At 34.8% G+C, this 19,406-nt stretch overlaps 1 protein-coding gene and 1 pseudogene across 1 annotated transcript; both read left to right on the top strand.

Annotated features, from left to right (window-relative positions):
- The first annotated feature begins 2,716 nt into the window (after positions 1–2,716).
- Positions 2,717–3,710, top strand: LOC148192441 (uncharacterized; annotated as a pseudogene).
- Positions 3,711–18,047: 14,337 nt separating this feature from the next.
- LOC148192442 (uncharacterized) lies at positions 18,048–18,782 on the top strand. The gene has a single exon (XM_088099199.1). The coding sequence runs from the start codon at positions 18,048–18,050 to the stop codon at positions 18,780–18,782; it is 735 nt and encodes a 244-aa protein (XP_087955325.1).
- Positions 18,783–19,406: the final 624 nt, after the last annotated feature.

Raw genomic sequence — 19,406 nt, forward strand, 5'->3', positions numbered from 1 at the left:
GGACGTCATGCATACATTAGTTATTTTCTATATATCATTATTTATTTCTTCTAATTTTCTAAGAAATTTTCTTGAACTTGTTCTTATCTTGTTTATTTAATTTTGTTTTTACCTTCTATGATTATTTTGTCCTTTCTTTCCAAAATGAGTTGATTTGTTTAAAATCATTCTAAAAATGATAACTACTCCAAAAGACGTGTTTCTTTTTTATTTCTTCACCTCTTTCTAGTGTAATTAAATTTGACTTCTCCTCAAGAGTTTTTTTTTCTCCATTGATCGATGAATTTTCTTTGAAATTTCACACCTTAATGCAACTTGTTCCTGCAAAAAAGCAATTCTGACACAATGTACTAAAAAATGTGAAAAGGACCCTACATTAAAAAAATGTGTACTTTTCATACATTTTCTTTTAGATTATTTATATCATGTACTAACATTCTTCTTTGGATACAGTTCAGAAAATTCATGCTCTAAAATAAATGTGCATGTTTAAAAAGCACAAAAGTTAATATTAAATTAATGTAGTGAATTGAATTATAATATTGTTTTTACTGAAATTTATGATATCTATGACAAATAAACAAAGTTATCATGTTCATTCATTCTTAATGTGTATTCTACATTAAAATAAATGTGCATGTCTCGAAAAGCACAAAAGTCAGTATTAAATTAATGTAGTGAATTGAATTATAATATTTTCTTACTGAAATTTATGACAAATAAATAAAGTTATCATGTTGATTCTCACAGTGTTATTATATATACCCTGTGACTAGCATGTGCAATTATTTTATTACAGTGTTCAAAGATATAAGAACACTTTTCTTCTTATAGGATTCAATACGTGATGGAACTAAATTGGTATTAATAAAATTATTATAATAATTAATATTAAAAATATAATATGTTAAAGTTTAAAAAAAACTTAAATATCCAGTTTTATAACATTTAAAATTCATAATAACCTTTTTTTATCATACATAAATTAATATTACAATATTTCCTAATAATAATAAATTATAGTTAGAATAAGAAAATAATATTTTAGATTGATTTTTAATTTTTACAAAAATTAAAGTAGTATATTATTAAATATTTTTAATTAAATTGTTTTTTTATCACATGTACTTTCTTTATTGTCTTCCGTGTTTATTTTCGATTTTAGCACATATTTGTTCTCATGTTTTATAGTATTTTATTTTTATTTTTTTTCTAAAACTTCAAATTCTAGTTTAATTGATAAAAAATTAATCTTGAATTGATACTTAACAACTTAATAAATTGAGAAAAAACATTTTCTAACAATGAATTAAGTCCTTTCAAAATTAAGTATTTCTTTAAGAAATTAAATTCAAATATATAAGTACAATATATATTTTGATTATATTAAATCGATTATAGAGTGTATATTTGATTGGTGTTGTAAGTAATCTAATATTTTTAAGTTAAAAATAAAAAATAACACTATACATGAATAATTATTTAGCAAAAGATCTTCAAAAATCTAATATCTCATAGCAACAAAAAAACCTAACACTTTAACAAACAAAACAAACAAACAAGAACCTTACTTAAAAAGCAAGAAATGGTTGAAATGAAAAAACAAATGTGTGGGATTGACCATATTCAAGAAAACGGGAAAAAATAGGAGAAAATAATATGTGAAACGAAATCCATATCCTATATCAGAGGACACAATTAAAAAGATATGACAAGAGTAGGCAGTTTATCTTCTCTAGAGATGGACTTAGGAAGACTTTTATTCTTCTATTGTTGTTGAACATTAATTACCTTTAGTTTAAGTTTAAGTTTTGATAGTTTAGGTTTTGGATTGTTTTTTAGTTTATTTAGTATTTTGTTAACTTGAAACGCATAAAATATATTATATTATGCTATGGTGGGACAATTTTATGTTTTTCAGGTGTGGTTTTATTGTAAAAATAAATTATTATTTTTTTAAAGAAACCAGTAGATGTCGGTTAATGTATGTCTGACGTCTATTAACGTCGATCAGTGTACAGACAGACGTGAAATGACTTACATGCCAATTCCATGGTTTTTTCGCATAGAGCCCGAGCCAACGCCGCTCAGCGGTCGTAGACGTCTGATATAGGAGGGATATGACTGTTGGGTACAAACAAAGTCGTACATAGAATAAAATAAGAGTTGGACATGGGTTTATATACACATAAGATATCTTCATTGGTAAGAGGCCTTTTGGAGTGGTACCAAAAGCAAACTCATGAAGGCTTGACCCAAAGCGGACAATATCTTACTAGTGTTAAGATCTATTGTAACGAGTGAAGGAGATGTGGAGGGAAATGCAGCTATTAGGAAGGGACACGTGGAAGAAGAAACTGTGAGAATGGAAACGTGTAAAAGGGTTAGAACATGTAAAGAGAATGTGCTATTAAAGGATTTTGTTCGGTGAGGAGAGCATGACTCTAGTATGAACTACTTTTTGTTTCCTCTTCTGTAATTTCTGATCTCATTCATCTCTCTCTGAAACTTCACTTTCTCATTTACCCATTTCTACTCTTCTTCATCTTCAGGTAGAAACAAACACTTTGGGGAATTCTAGATTGAAGATTATTTGAATTTTTCTATATTGTAATTATTGCATTCTTGTTCCAGTTGTAAGCCAATTTCACAGATTTTACTGTTGCATTCTGTTTCAATAAAATTCCCCATTACATTGATGCTTTCATTGACGTCAATGGCTGAGAATACTCGGATGAAGGACATGCAAACCCAACTCACTTCCATTTTGAATTGGATCGAGAAACAACCGGATCGTAATAAAGCCAATCGAGATTTGCTCCTTCAATTTCAAACTGCAAATAACGATCGTATGTATAAGGTACAAAAATTGTTTGATTCTTTAAGGCATGGAGACAATCGGCACATTGATGCTTCGAACTCAAATGGGTCGCCGTTGCTGGTGACTCCCTCCGCTTCTGCGCTGCCGGTTTGCAACATCTCCTTGGGCTTTCCTCATTTTGATGGAACAACACCGGTGTTAGAATGGATTTTCAAAGCAGAGCTGTTTTTTAATTATCATCATACTCCGGATCAAGAGAGAGTCGACATAGCTTCTATTCATTTTGAGAAGGATGTGATTTCGTGGTTTCAAATGTTACACCGTATGGCGGTAGTTCGCACATGGTCATATTTGACGAGAGCTTTGGAGAGCCATTTTGAACCATCTCCTTTCGACTCGCCAACTGTAGAATTGTTCAAACTGTATCAATCTGGCACAGTTTCAGAGTACTACCTCAAATTCATGGCCCTAGCTAATAGATCTGAGGGTCTTATTGATGGTGCGGTGTTAAATTGTTTCGTAAGTGGTTTAAATCGGGATATTAGAAGGGACGTAGTGGCTCAATGTCCCACTAATCTTCTGCGCGCAGTATCTTTGGCCAAATTGTATGAAGAAAAGTATGCTCCTGTTGTGCAGCAACGTTCTACCACATATACTCATAGATATTCTCCATTATTATCTATCACTACAAATCTTACTACAATAAAGAATACAGTGAAACAGTCACTACCTCCACTGCTTCCCACACCTACCAGTCCACCAATACTCCATTCCAATGTAAAAAAAATTACACATGCGGAGTTGCAATTGAGGCGAGAAAAAGGTTTATGTTATTTATGTGATGAGAAGTTTACTTTCAATCCTAAGTGTGCTAATAGACAGTTGTTGATGTTACAAGCTGAAGAGAAGGATTTTGATTATGATAATGAGACTGAAAATCTCCAATCTGTGACTCATACAAATAGAGAAGATGGATTAGAAGATACTCATTATTTGTCTTTAAATGCTATGAAGGGAGGTGTGGGAGTTGGCACCATTCTTTTTGTTTCTCACATTAATTCTTTGCTAATCACGGTATTAGTAGATGGAGGTAGTTTAGATAATGTTTTACAGCCACAGATCGTTAAGTTTCTTTAGTTGGACATAAAACCAGCTCCTTTGTTAAAAGTTATGGTGGGAAATGAAAGTTATATGAAAGCTGAAGGATTGATTAAAGCTTTGCATATTGATGTTCAAGGGGCTAGATTTAAATTACTTGTATTTTTGCTACCTATTTTAGGTGTTGATATGATTTTGGGAGCTAATTGGTTAAAAACCATAGGATCTCATATTGTAGTTGAAGTTTTTTTGTGAGGGGAAATTTATCACTCTACAAGGCAATCTTGATTCTTCACCTACGCAAGCACATTTACATCACATAAGAAGAATGGTAAACACTGATTCTATTGCTGATTTCAGTATGCAACTGCTCCAAGACAGTCCCTCTCAGTCCCTTGTGTTTGCTCTCCCTGTGGATGTCGCACCAGATTTGGCCTTGTTGTTACGCAATTACAGTTCAATTTTTGATGTCCCAACATCCTTGCCACCTCCTCGATTCCATGATCATTCTATTCCTTTGATGGAAGGCTCTAAACCTGTCAAGGTTAACCCATACAGGTACCCATATAGTGAAAAAGCTGAAATTGAAAAATTGGTGCATGGCATGTGATAACGGTTTAAAATACCGTTATCTGTGATGTAATTTTGATACTAAATACACCCTTTTTGACTTAGAAACTTACTTGGACTCATGCTTTTTTTGTTAAGTTGTGTGAATAAGAGAGTTGAGGTTGAATTTGATGATTTTATGACTAATTCCATTTGTTTTGATAGAAAATGAGTTAATACAGGAAGCAGAGATGAAGTGCTAAGGATATAGAGCTCAGAAAGGCCTAGAAAAGCACCAGAAGAGGGAAACGCACGAAGCTTGGGCGACCTGCAGTAGGCTTGAGCGTGGAAAAATCGACGCTCGCTGCCCGGTCGGTGGACCCCTGAAGCTTGGGCAAAATTGAAGGCTCAAGCCTTGTAGAAGTCGACGTCCATCGCCCGGGCGGTCGCGCGTTGCTGATCTGACCCAATTTTTTGCTCTGTTTCGAATTTTTTGGATTGGGCCCTGTTTCTACTGTTTTCCAACTTTATTTAAAGGACCCAGACACTCTAGGTTTTGTATCTCTGGCTGGAGCAACACAACAGCACACTCTTTTACTATCTGAAGGCGGATCTAGAAGCGGAAGCTTCCTCTTCTACTCTTAGGGTTTTACTATCTCATGCTTTTCCATTGTACATCTAGTTTCTCCATGTCTATGGGGAACTAAACTCTATTTGTTGTTGGGGAATGATGTAACCTTGTGAACTCTCATGTATTTGAATTGATTCTTAATCATATATGCTTTATTCATTAATTATTAGGGAATTCATCTGTTTTAATGCTTATTCTATTTAACTCATTTAGTTGCATGATTTATGAATTGCATGAGTGTCGGGAGGTTCCTTACAATTCAGGTTCTTGTTGAATTCTCCCAAGGGTAATATTTCTCAAGGATGAGGATATGAGTACTTGGTCGTCTTAAGCTCTTGATCTTCAAACTTAATTTTCTAGGAACGCTAGGAATTGCACGAACTAGGAATTAAGGCAGACTTATTGTGCCATGGGATTGGGTTCTAAGTACTTTAGTGAGTCACGTTAACATTAATGCATAAAGAGGAATTCTTACATGCATGAGAGGGAACTTGGTGAAATCTAACCCCAACAACATATTCATCTCATATTAAACAACATCCTTTCATCTTTGTGTTACTTTACTATTGATCCATTTGCATTCATATTTAATTTTCTGTCTTTGCATTTTAAACCAATGATCTCATTTATTTTAAGTCTTAGTTAATTAATTTATCACACGACTGTTTAGTGCCGAGAGTCCTCTGGGATACGATACTTGGTCTTACCATTTTATATTACTTGTACGATTAGGTACACTTGTCAATCCATCAACAAGTTTTTGGTGTCGTTGTCGGGGACTCACGGTTTAAACTATTCTATTTGTGTGATTCTTAATTAATTTTGGCTTTGTTTTATTTTATTTGATTTTATTTTGTTTTATTTTATTTTCGTATCTTTTATTTTTAATTTTATTTTTATTTTTGCTAACAATATTTTTAGAATTTTTAACTTGCAGGATGCAATTCGGACAAGTTGTCGGTCAACAACAATGGCAGCAACAACCTTCTTTATCAGAAAGATGGGCTAAGATGGATGACACCCTTCAACAGTTACTACAGGTGTCTGATTCTCATCATAAAAGCAATCAAGCAACATTCAAGAGGATAGAGAAGTAGCTCTGTCACATGATTTAGAAGTTGGATGATATGGGGAGTAACCTGAAAGCCAACTCTAGAGAAGAATGCAACGCTATTGTTACTAGAAGTGGCAAAGTTTTAGACGAGAGGTTGAGTGAAAAAGAAAGAAAAAGAGTAAAGAAAAAGAAAAAGAAAGGTTGAGTGAAAAAGAAGAGAGAGAGAAAAAAAAAGAAAAAGAGAGAGAAAAGAGAAAAAGAGAGAGAAAAAAGAAAAAGAAGAGAGAAAAAAAGAAAAAAAAAGAGAGAGGAAGAAGATGAGAGAAAGAAAAAAGAATCTTATGAAAAGCCCCTTCTTTATCCAAAGAATTATTCTAGGAAGGAAAAAGAAAAACAGTTTGAGCGTGGAAATCTTCAAGAAATTGGAGATTAATATACCCTTCTCTGAAGCTCTGCAACAAATGCCTTCATATGCTAAATTTTTGAAGGAGCTCCTCACAAAGAAAAGGAAGTACATTGAAGAAGAAACTATTGAAGTTCAAGGAAACTGTAGCGCTATCATACAAAATCTCCTACCCCCAAGTATAAAGATCCAGGAAGTTTCACCATTCCCTGCACTATAGGGAATATCTCTGTTGGAAAAGAACTTATTGATCTGGGAGCCAATATTAGTCTCATGTCGCTATCCATGTTTGAAAAGATTGAGGGGTTGGAACTCAAGCCTACTCGGATGACTCTTCAACTTGCAGACAGATCTCTGAAATATCCTTATGGGGTGGCTGAAGATTTGCTTGTGAAGTAGATAAAATTATTTTTCCTGTGGACTTTATCATCATGGAGATGGAGGAGGATGTGAATGTACCTCTTATTCTTGAGAGACCTTTTATGAAGACAGCAAGAGTTTTGATTGATGTGGAAAATGGCAAACTAAAGGTGAGAGTGCAAGATGAAGAAGTAAATTTTGATGTCTTTAAAGCCATGCCTCACCCAAAAGATGATAAGGAATGTTTTCATCTTGATGCACTTGATGAAATTTGCATGATCCAAGAAAACAACACAAGTGATACTCTTTCTTTGGAGGAAATACTAGTTGACACTTGCGAAGAGCTGAATGAAAAAGAAGAGGAATTAATTGATGAGTGCTTGACTGATTTGAAAGAATTAAAAAAGGATCCTTTGCAAAATACAGAAGAAAAAGCCAAGGAAAGCAAAAAGGAGTTGAAGATGTTACCACCACACCTGAAATATGTGTTTCTAGAAGAAGGTGGAAACAAACCAGTCATCATTAGCAACTCTATGTCTCCCAAAGAAGAAGAAAAGTTGGCAAAAATACTCAAAGCCAACAAAGGAGCAATTGGATGATCAATCTCAGATCTCAAAGGTGTAAGTCCAACATATTGCATGCATAGGATATTTATGGAAGATGATTACAAACCAGTTGCCCAACCACAGAGGAGGCTCTATCTAGTGATGAAGGAGGAGGTGAGAAAAGAAATGCTAAAGTTACTTGAAGCTGACATTATTTATCCTATTTCTGATAGTGCATGGGTAAGCCCAGTACAAGTGGTACCAAAAAAGGGTGGGATGACAATTATTTATAATGGAAAAAATGAGCTCATACCCACAAGGACTGTTACAGGCTGGAGGATGTGTATTGACTACAGGAAGTTGAACAATGCTACTAGAAATGATCACTTTCCCCTTCCTTTTATGGATCAGATGCTAGAGAGGTTGTCAGGTCAGACTTTTTATTGCTTTCTGGAGGGATATTCATGTTACAATCAAATTGTGGTGGATCCAAAAGACCAAGAGAAGACAACTTTTACATGCCCATTTGGAGTTTTTGCTTACAGAAAAGTGCCGATTGGGTTATGTAATGCTCCAGCAACTTTTCAGAGATGCATGCAAGCTATTTTCGCAGATTTAATAGAAAAGTGCATTGAGGTCTTCATGGATGATTTTTCAGTATTTGGCAGTTCCTTTCATGAGTGTTTGTCTAACATGGATGTTGTACTTAAAAGATGTTGATTGGTACTAGACAGAGTGTAACGCAGCGGAATAAAGCTTAGAGTAGCAGAAAGCGTGTTCGGTCACCTTTTTAAAATAAATTGGTCTGTTTTTAGAAAATCTATCGAACAGTTGATATGCATAAAAGATAAAAAAATGTAGGGAATAGAAAATCACAAGAGTAATTTTTATACTGGTTCGATTCAAAAGAATCTACATCCAGTCGTTAATCACTATAAAAAGTGATTAACAGTTCCACTAAAAAGATGTTTCACAGATTACAACAAATAGTGAATAAAACAGATAAATAAACCTTCCTTCGACGAACGAACCGGAAGAAGAACACTCTGCCAACTCGAAGAGAACCGCTCCGACTATCGACAAACAAAACACGAACTTCTTCTATTCACGAGACCAGGCAGAGCACCTTGCTAACTCGAAGAGAGCTTGCTCCGACTATCGACACACGAAACGCGAGCCCCTCCTGTTCACGAGACCAAGCAAGGGAACTTTAACTATAGCTTCTGAGAACTTCCTCTGACAAACAGTATTCTGCAAGAGCTTCTGTTCAACTTCTATTTTTGAACTTCACAGAAACCCAATATATAGCCAGCTGTTCTGAATATCTAAGGTTAAGTCTCAACTGCCACAAATAATCGATTATTGTAAGTGATAATCGATTATTGAAGTCCGTTACAGGTTTTTCAAAAAATGTGATAATCAATTATATGAGGTAATAATCGATTATTCCTGGATGACTTTGTGATAATCGATTATTGTCATTCCATAATCGATTATTGCAGTTAAAAATGCAAGTTTTACAAAGTTTACAAGACTTTCCTACTATATTTAATTTCTACAAATTGCTTTTAAATAATTCTAATATCTTCTTCAACTAAAACTTCTTGCAGCATCATCAAAACAATTTTCTTCAAAATTTACCAATACTCCTTATTGGTAACAATCTCCCCCTTTTTTATGAGCATCAAAAAATTCAATTTTAAAAGCAATTTTGGCTTACCTGCAAAACATACAAACTAACAGACAACAACAAAGTTAGCAATACCTGTATTAATTTATACTTCTCTCCTTATATTATTCTTCTCCCCCTTTTTGATCATAAGCAAAAAGATTTGATGTAAAAAGCTCTCCCTAAATACGATCTCCCCCTCAATTAAACAAAGTATGCATATAATCAAGAAATCATTTTATTTATGAAAAGAAGGACTACATTATAAGAAGAAACATAAAAGACAAAATTATAACATAGATGAAATAGCAAGCAAACAACAAAACATGCTAACATAGAACCTATATCTAAACTCAAGACTAGGAGATCTTTCTAGAGGTTGAAGGTTGAGATGATTCTCGATGTTAAATAGGCGAACATCAAGATCAACAAATTGATCAACCATGTACTCATCAATAGATTGTTGCCACTCATAAATCTCCTCAAAGTGTGTTCTTTGTGCTAGACTCATATCCTCTAATTGCTTAGATAATCTAGCAAAATGTTCTTCCATGGAGAGTGAGGAGGATGAGGGGCATGGTAGATGGACCAACATCAGAAGGAGCAGCAGCACTAACTGGTTCTGCCATATGAGTATCGATGTCATCATCTTCATCTTCATTAGGATGGTCATCATCTTTGTGAATGAGAACTCGTCCTCTAGTAATGAATCCCATCTGACGAAAGGTAGTATCTCCAATTTTCGAGCCAACAGCTTGAATGGCTTGGACAAGTTCTCCTTCAACATTTACACCTTTTATACTCCAAAATCCTAGAAAGAAGAAGAGCATAGGGAAATTGATAAGAATGGGATTTCTTAGCTTTTACCATTGTGTCAGCAATGAGAGCAGGCCAGTCGATGTGTATGTGATTTAGGATCCCATACAGAAGAAGTAGATCCTGCTCAAAGCATTGAGCATGATTGGTTGCTCTAGGACATAGTATCCAGACAATCAAGTAGTGAATCATCCTTTCTTCAACCTTGAAACCTCCAACAAGCAATTGCCTTTGATTAGTCTGATGTTCAGGGTGACGCAAGAAGGATTGGAAAGTCATCAACCTATTGAAATCTTGAAGTCCTAGATGAACTTTTACAGCATCATCCCAGATGGTAAGTTGAGCAACGTTGGTCCACACATCATCATCTAAAATCATGCGGACACCCTTTACTTTAGTGGATATAATCCCATCTCGATATCTCAAGTTGAAGTAGAAAACTCTTATGAGATCGGGATAAATGTAACCTTTTTGCTCCACCAGATTCGTGAGTCCTTGAACAGCAAAAAGATCTGGAAATTGAAATCCATAGAAACGAAAAAAATCAAGGCGAATATACTTTACTGCCATGATTCTTCTTTCTTGCCAAGAATTAACATAGTCCGCATGTTTTCCTTGATCTGAAATCCACCCATCAATGGTTGCAGGACGTGGTTGAGAGGAAGAGGATGCTCCAGCAGCTCTGCGGTGATGTCTTCTTGAATCCGCCATGGAGAAAGTTTGAGGTAGTGAGATTTTGAGAAAGTGAATAAAAATGGAGAGGTTTTGAGCTCAAGATTTGATTTCAGCAGTTTCTGGGTGCAAAGAAGTGTTTAATAATCGATTATAGGAGGCTATTTATAAGAAGAATGGAAAAACTAGCCGTTTATGGCCGTTTATAGCCGTTATGGGATGCTCCAACGACTTTATTTTTGAAACTGTTAGCGTGATAATCGATTATGACTCAAGAATCGCTGCCCAGAAATTGCATGATAATCGATTATGCCTGATGATAATTGATTATTCGTTCAAAATTTCCCAGATTTGAGTTTTAAGTTTGAATAATCGATTATTGCCTTATGATAATAGATTATGAAGCGTTAATTTTACGAAAATGTGAAAATTTTCATAAGCGTTGATCCTAAGACATGTCTAATACTCCTAACTCTCTTCTAAGCTCAAAAAATCTATCCTTAGGTAGCGCCTTGGTGAAAATATCAGCTAATTGATGTAAGGTATCAACATATTCAATTTGACAATCCCCCTTTTGAATATGGTCTCTTAAGAAATGATGTCTAATCTCAATGTGCTTAGTCCTTGAGTGCATTATGGGATTCTTAGTTAAATTTAAAGCACTAGTATTATCACATTTTAAAGGAATATTATCATGGAAGATATCAAAGTCTTCCAGTTGCTGTTTCATCCACAAAATTTGGGCACAACAATTTCCAACAGCAATATATTCAGCTTCAGTGGTAGACAAGGCTACACACGCTTGTTTCTTTGAATTCTAGGATACCAAAGAACAGCCCAGAAAATGACAAGTACCACTAGTACTTTTCCTATCAATTTTACAACCACCATAGTCTGCATCAGAATAACCTATTAAACTAAGTGAAGCATCAGATGGATACCAAAGTTCAAACGAAGTGGTTCCCTTAAGGTATTTTAAGATTCTCTTGACAGCAGTCAAATGAGATTCTTTAGGATTTGCTTGGTACCTAGCACACACGCATACACTTTGCATAATATCTGGTCTACTAGCAGTTAAGTACAATAAAGATCCTATCATGCATCTAAACATAGTTTCATTTACTCCTTTTCCAGATTCATCCTTATCTAAATAGCATGAAGTACCCATAGGTGTACTAGCTTCTTTACACGTATCCATACCAAATTTCTTAAGAATTTCTCTACAATATTTTGTTTGGGAAATAAGAGTACCTTCATTCATCTGTTTTATCTGTAGTCCTAAAAAGAAATTCAGCTCACCCATCATAGACATCTCAAACTCACCTTGCATTATTTTTTCAAATTCTTCACATAAGGAGTCATCAGTTGACCCAAAGATAATATCATCTACATAAACTTGTACAATCAAGATGTGTTTTCCTACTTTCTTTATAAATAAGGTTGAATCAACCTTACCTCTAGAAAAATCATTATCAAGTAAGAAGGTACTAAGTCTTTCATACCAAGACCTAGGTGCCTGTTTAAAACCATACAAGGCCTTTTTCAACTTATAAACATGATCAGGAAATTTGAAATCCTCAAAACCAGGAGGTTGACTAACATATACCTCTTCTTTTATGAAACCATTTAAAAACGCATTTTTCACATCCATTTGATACAATTTAAATTTCATCAAAGATGCATATGCAAGCAACAATCTAATTGCTTATAACCTGGCCACTGGTGCATATGTTTCATCATAGTCTATACCTTCCTCTTAACAGTAGCCCTTTGCAACTAGCCTTGCTTTATTCTTTGTGATGTTTCCATCCTCATCAAGCTTGTTCCTGAATACCCATTTAGTTCCTATGACTTGATAATTATCTTGCTTTGGAATAAGTTCCCAGACTTCATTCCTTTCAAATTGGTTTAGCTCTTCTTGCATAGCAACTCACCACTTATCATCTTCGAGAGCTTCCTTTATATTCTTGGGTTCTATCTGAGACACAAAAGCTACAGTTAGACAAATTATTAAGATTATGTCTAGTAGTTACTCCTTTTGAAATGTCTCCAATGATGTTGTCCAAGGAGAGTCCTCTTGGTTGTTGATATCTTTTAGAATCAACAGCTTGAGGTGTTTCTTGAAGTTCTGAAGGATAGTTCTCATTTAGATACATCTCTTCAAGAGCTTCCTTCAAATAATCCTCATCACCTGCAATAGGGTTTTTTTTGACTCAAGAGGGTTTTCCTCAAGGTCCACAATCTCATCAAAGACAACATGCATTGATTCTTTAATTATCAAAGTTCTTCTATTAAATACTCTATATGCTTTACTGGTCAAAGAATATCCTAGGAAAATTCCTTCATCAGATTTTGCATCAAATTTACCTAGATTGTCTTTTCCATTATTCAAGACAAAGCATTTGCACCCAAATATTTTTAAGTGAGATACATTTGGTTTTCTACCATTCAACATTTCATATGGAGTTAATTTCAGAATTGGCCTAGTAAGCATCCTGTTTAACACATAACAAGCAGTACTAACTACATCAGCCCAAAAATATTTTGGCACATTAGATTCATTCATAAGGGTTCTAGCTAATTCTTCTAATGATCTATTTTCCTTTCAACAACACCATTTTGTTGGGAAGTTCTAGGTGCAAAAAAGTTATGTGCTATGCCATATTCTTCACAAAATTTTTCAAAAGATTCATTTTCAAATTCTCCATCATGATCACTTCTTAATGTTTTGATTTTCAAGTCTTTTACATTTTGAATACTTTTTGCAAAAGATTTAAAGGCTTTGAAAGCTTCACTTTTCAAATTTAAAAAGAAGGTCCAAGTGAATCTTGTGTAATCATCAACAATTACAAGAGCATAGTAATTTCCACCAAAACTTTTAATTCTAGATGGACCAAATAAGTCCATATGCAAAAGTTCTAAAGGTTTTGATGTTGAAATCATGCTTTTGGATGAAAATGAAGATTTGGTTTGTTTACCTTTTTGACATGCAGTGCATAATTTGTCTTTTTCAAATTTCAGTTTAGGCAAACCAATCATAAGATCTTTTGAAATCAATTTATTCAAATGTTGCATATGAATATGTGCAACTCTTTTATGCCATAGCCAAGGATTTTCTTCTTTAGCAACTAAGCATGTTATACTATGATTAGATGCACTTTCAATATCAATCAAATAAATATTGTTATGCCTAACACCTTGCAAAGCAATATCAGTAGAATCTTTAAAGTAAACAGTGCATTTATCACTTTCAAAAGTTACCTTGAGACTTTTGTCGCATAATTGACTTATGCTTAAGAGGTTATGCTTGAGGCCTTCAACATATAGCACATCTCTTATAGTCAATGTATTTCCTCCTCCAATGTCTCCGGTACCCATGATTCTACCTTTGTTGTTATCCCCATAAGTCACAAATCCTTGCTTTTTCTTCTCAAAAGAGATGAATCTTTTCTTGTCACCAGTCATGTGTCTTGAACATCCACTGTCAAGATACCACAATGACTTCTTTGACTTAGTAGATTCCTACAAAACAAACTAGCAAGAGTTTTAGGTCCCCAATCTAATTATGGGTCCTTGGGGTTAGTTCATGCGAGTATAAATCATTTCACAACTTTAACCCATGCATATTTACCATTTGGAATACCAAAATGTTTAATGTTGCATTTGTTTGATGTGTGTTCATGCTTCATATAGTAAAAACAACAAGCATTACTTACTTTGTTTTTAACAAAAGTCCCTTTTTCAACCCAAACTCTACGAGTTCTTCTTACTTTGGACTTATTTATTTGATGCATATTTCTATTTTCAACACTGCTTCTATTAAGGTTTGTCTTAGCATGTGAATTAGTCTTGGTTTCCTTTGCAAGTAAGTTTTCAAGTATGTCAATATCAAACATATGACTCTTACAAGACAAGCATTCAACAGGTTCAACAGTAGCATTTGCATCAGATAATTTTGTTTCTAAAGAACTAACTTTATTTCTTAAGACAACTTCATCATCAAGAAACTTTTCATAATTCAATTTTAATTCATTGTGCTCTTTCTTAAGTTTTTTATGTGCAGCATCAAGTTTTTCAGATTCAATCAACAATTCACAGAAGGCCTTTTGCAAGTCTAATTCACTAGATTCAAAGTTGGAATCACTTACTTGGCTTCCAGTATCTTCTGAGTTAGCCATTAGACAAATATTAGCTTCTTCATCTGAATCACTTGAGCTTGTTGAGCTAGATGCATTGTCTTCCCAAGCTATGTAAGCTTTCTTCTTCTTTGGGAATTTCCTTTCTTTCTTTTCTTCACTTTTCTTGTTCTTTGGACATTCAGTTTTCATGTGCCCTCTTTCTCCACATCCATAGCATTTAACACTTGAAGGAGATTCTTGATTTTCTCTCCTTTCTTTACAAAATTTGTCCTTTCCTTTTGCGTTCATAAACTTGGCAAATTTCTTTATCATGAGGCTCATGTTCTCCTCATCATCAGAATCATCATCTTCAATCCTTTTAGAGTTTTTTCCTTTGGAGATCTCGGACTTGAAGGCTAGTGTCTTTCTTTTGCCTTGATCTTCTTTAGCCGTCAATCTTCTCAACTCAAGCTCATGCTCACGAAGTTTCCCAAACAAAATTGGCATTGACATTTGAGTGAGATTTTGAGACTCAGAGATGGCAGTCACCTTTGGTTGCCACGACCTGTCCAATGATTTCAAAATTTTTACATTCAATTCATCAGTACCAAAAGTCTTACCCAACCCTGTCAAGTGGTTCACTATGTGAGTGAAACGCTTTTGGACATCAGAAATTGATTCTCCAGGTTGCATTCTGAACATCTCATACTCCTGAATGAGAGTGTTCTTCCTTGCACGTTTCACGTCCTCATTTCCTTCATGTGTGACTCTGAGAACTTCCCACATTTCCTGTGTTGTCTTACACACTGAAATTCTATAAAATTCATTAAGCACAACAGCAGATGAAATAATATTACGAGCTTTAATATCAAACTGGGCTCGTCTATTTTCTTCATTAGTCCACTCAAAAAATGGTTTTTCTACTTCTACATATTCAACTCTGTTTTTAGGAATATAAGGACCATTTTGTACAGCTTCCCAGATGCCTCTGTCAACAGATCCCATAAAAATTTCCATTCTGACTTTCCAGAACGCATAGTTATCACCAGTAAAAAGTGGTGGTTTGTTAATATAAGCACCCTCGACATATACAAGGTGTTGGTTGTGACCGGCCATTTTCGTAAATTTTGAAAAACTATCAAAGCAAGCTCTGATACCAATTATTGATTGGTACCAGACAGAGTGTAACGCAGCGGAATAAAGCTTAGAGTAGCAGAAAGCATGTTCGGTCACCTTTTTAAAATAAATTGGTCTGTTTTTAGAAAATCTATCAAACAGTTGATATGCGTAAAAGATAAAAAATATAGGGAATGGAAAATCACACGAGTAATTTTTATACTGGTTCGATTCAACAGAATCTACATCCAGTCGTTAATCACTATAAAAAGTGATCAACAGTTCCACTAAAAAGATGTTTCACAGATTACAACAAATAGTGAATAAAACAGATAAATAAACCTTCCTTCGACGAACGAACCGGAAGAAGAACACTCTGCCAACTCGAAGAGAACCGCTCCGACTATCGACAAACGAAACACGAGCTTCTCCTATTCACGAGACCAGGCAGAGCACCTTGCTAACTCGAAGAGAGCTTGCTCCGACTATCGACACACGAAACGCGAGCCCCTCCTGTTCACGAGACCAAGCAAGGGAACTTTAACTATAGCTTCTGAGAACTTCCTCTGACAAACAGTATTCTGCAAGAGCTTCTGTTCAACTTCTATTTTTGAACTTCATAGAAGCCCAATATATAGCCAGTTGTTCTGAATATCTAAGGTTAAGTCTCAACTGCCACGAATAATCGATTATTGTAAGTGATAATCGATTATTGAAGTCCGTTACAGGTTTTTCAAAAAATGTGATAATCGATTATATGAGGTAATAATCGATTATTCCTGGATGACTTTGTGATAATCGATTATTGCCATTCGATAATCGATTGTTGTAGTTAAAAATGCAAGTTTTACAAAGTTTACAAGACTTTCCTACTATATTTAATTTCTACAAATTGCTTTTAAATAATTCTAATATCTTCTTCAACTAAAACTTCTTGCAACATCATCAAAACAATTTTCTTCAAGATTTACCAATACTCCTTATTGGTAACAAAAGATGCATCCAATCTAACCTTGTTCTAAATTGGAAAAAATGTCACTTTATGGTCACAGAAGGTATTGTTTTGGAGCATAAAATTTCTTCCAGGGGAATTGAGGTTGACAGAGCCAAATTGGAAGTCATTGAAAAACTTCCGCCACCAACCAATGTGAAGGGGATCAAAAGTTATCTGGGTAATGCTGGTTTTTACAGAAGATTTATCAAAGATTTTTCAAAAATTGCCAAACCACTGAGCAACCTCCTTGTCAAGGACGCACCCTTTGTGATGATGGACGAATGTCTTTAGGCATTTGATATTTTAAAAAAAAATTAATTTCTGCCCCAGTAATTGTAGCTCCAGATTGGAACCAAGAAAAGAGAAAAGGTATATCATACTATTTATTATGCCAGCAAAGTTATGAATGAAACCTAGTTGAATTATGCCACCACAGAAAAAGAATTTCTTGCTATTGTATATGCCTTGGAGAAATTTAGACCATACCTCATTGGGTCTAAAGTGATTATCTACACAGATCATGCAGCTATAAAGTATAACCAAGCCGGATTCCAAACCGTGATTTATTAGATGGGTGCTTTTGTTAGAGGAATTTGATGTGGAAATCCGTGACAAGAAAGGAAAACAAAATTTAATTGTTGATCACTTATCCCGGTTAGTTAACAGTGAAGTTACAAGCAAGGAAGCAGAAATCTGGAAATCTTTCTCAGATGAAACACTCATGTATATCCAACAAAGGCCGTGGTTTGCTGATATGGCTAATTTCAAAGCTGCAGGAGTAATCCCAAATGATCTCAATTGGCAACAAAGAAAGAAATTTTTACATGATGCCAAACAGTTTATTTGGGATGATCCTTAATTGTTTAAAATTGGGACAAATAACCTTCTAAGGCGCTGTGTGACTAAGGAAGAGGTGGAAGGAATTTTATGGCACTGTCATGGCTCACCTTATGGGGGTCATTTTAGTGGAGAGAAAATAGCTGCAAAAGTACTGCAGTCAGGATTTTATTGGCCTACTCTATTTAAAGATGTTCATAATCATTCCAGAAACTGTGATAAGTGTCAAAGGACATGTACTATTTCCAAACGACATGATATGCCACTACAAACCATATTGGAAGTGGAAATTTTTTATTGTTGGGGTATTGATTTTGTTGGGCCTTTTCCACCCTTTTTCAATAATGAGTATATCTTGGTGGCTATGGATTATGTGGGCAAATGGGTGGAAGCCCTAGCCTGTCTCAAGAATGATTCCAAAACTATCATCAAATTTTTTGAAAAGGCAAATTTTCTCCCGGTTTGGAACACCCAGGTACTTCTTAGTGATGGAGGATCTCATTTTTGCAATTTTCAGTTGGCAAAGGTACTCAAGCATTATGGTGTGAGACACATGGTAGCTACACCGTATCATCCACATACAAATGGGCAAGCTGAGGTCTCCAAAAGGGAGATAAGAAGAATTTTAGAAAAGACAGTGGCTTTATCAAGAAAAGATTGGTCTCAAAAGTTGGATGATGCCCTTTGGGCATACAGAACTGAAATGAAAATAGCTATTGGATTATCTCCCTTTCAAATGGTTTATGAAAAGGCATGCCATCTTCCTGTGGAGATGGAACATATGGCTTTGTGGGCTTTAAACTTCTTGAATTATGATTCTTGTGACACTACCGGAAAAAGGAGAAGGCAAATTATTGAGCTTGAAGAGATGCGGCTGCATGCCTATGATTCTTCAAAGAATTATAAAGAAAAGGTGAAATTTTATCATGACAAGAAGCTGGTAAAAAAAGTCTTCAATCCAGGACAACAAGTACTGATGTTCAATTCACGACTGAAACTTTTCCCTGGAAAGTTGAAGTCCAAGTGGTCTGGTCCATTTATGATCAAGAATATTCTTCCACATGGAGTAGTTGAGTTAACAAATCCAACATCTGAATAAAGAAGTTGGGTTGTCAATGGACAACGTCTCAAACATTATTTGGGTGGTGAGGTGGAACACCTTTCCACAGTCATGGAGTTAGTTGATCCAGATTGAATCTATTGGGTTAAGCTAGTGACATTAAAGAAGCGCTTACTGGGAGGCAACCCAACTTTCTAAACTTTTCCTTGCTTTTATTTTATTATTTTTTTTATTTTGGTTATTGTTGAACACTTTTAATATTCCTGTTTTTATTGTTTTTTCTGCAATAATGTACTTTGCTCTATCTTATTACAATGGTTTAGTTCTTTTAATGTTATGTTTTGATGAGAATTACTTTTTGATGCTTATTGTTTGAATTGAGGTTGAGAGGATGCATGATATGAAAACACACAGGTGGTTGCTTCTAACATGTGAAACAGGTGGTTGAGGTAAAACTTGATTGAGATACTGAGCAGGATGTTTTTCTGAATTCTGGAACTTGAGAGTCTACCTGTGTGAGTTTTGGGCTTCAGAGTTGTTGTGAATAATTGCTATTACTCTGAAAGCATAAATGATTTTGCCCAAATTTTCTATGATTGAACTACTTGCTTGCATGTTTCATATGATCAAGGTCATCTTTTGTTTTCCCTTATTCTTTTAGCC

The sequence above is a fragment of the Vigna umbellata genome, chromosome 9 (genome assembly GCF_029865625.1).
Source record: "Vigna umbellata cultivar VRB3 chromosome 9, Vumbellata_1.0, whole genome shotgun sequence".
Taxonomy (NCBI): Eukaryota; Viridiplantae; Streptophyta; class Magnoliopsida; order Fabales; family Fabaceae; genus Vigna; species Vigna umbellata.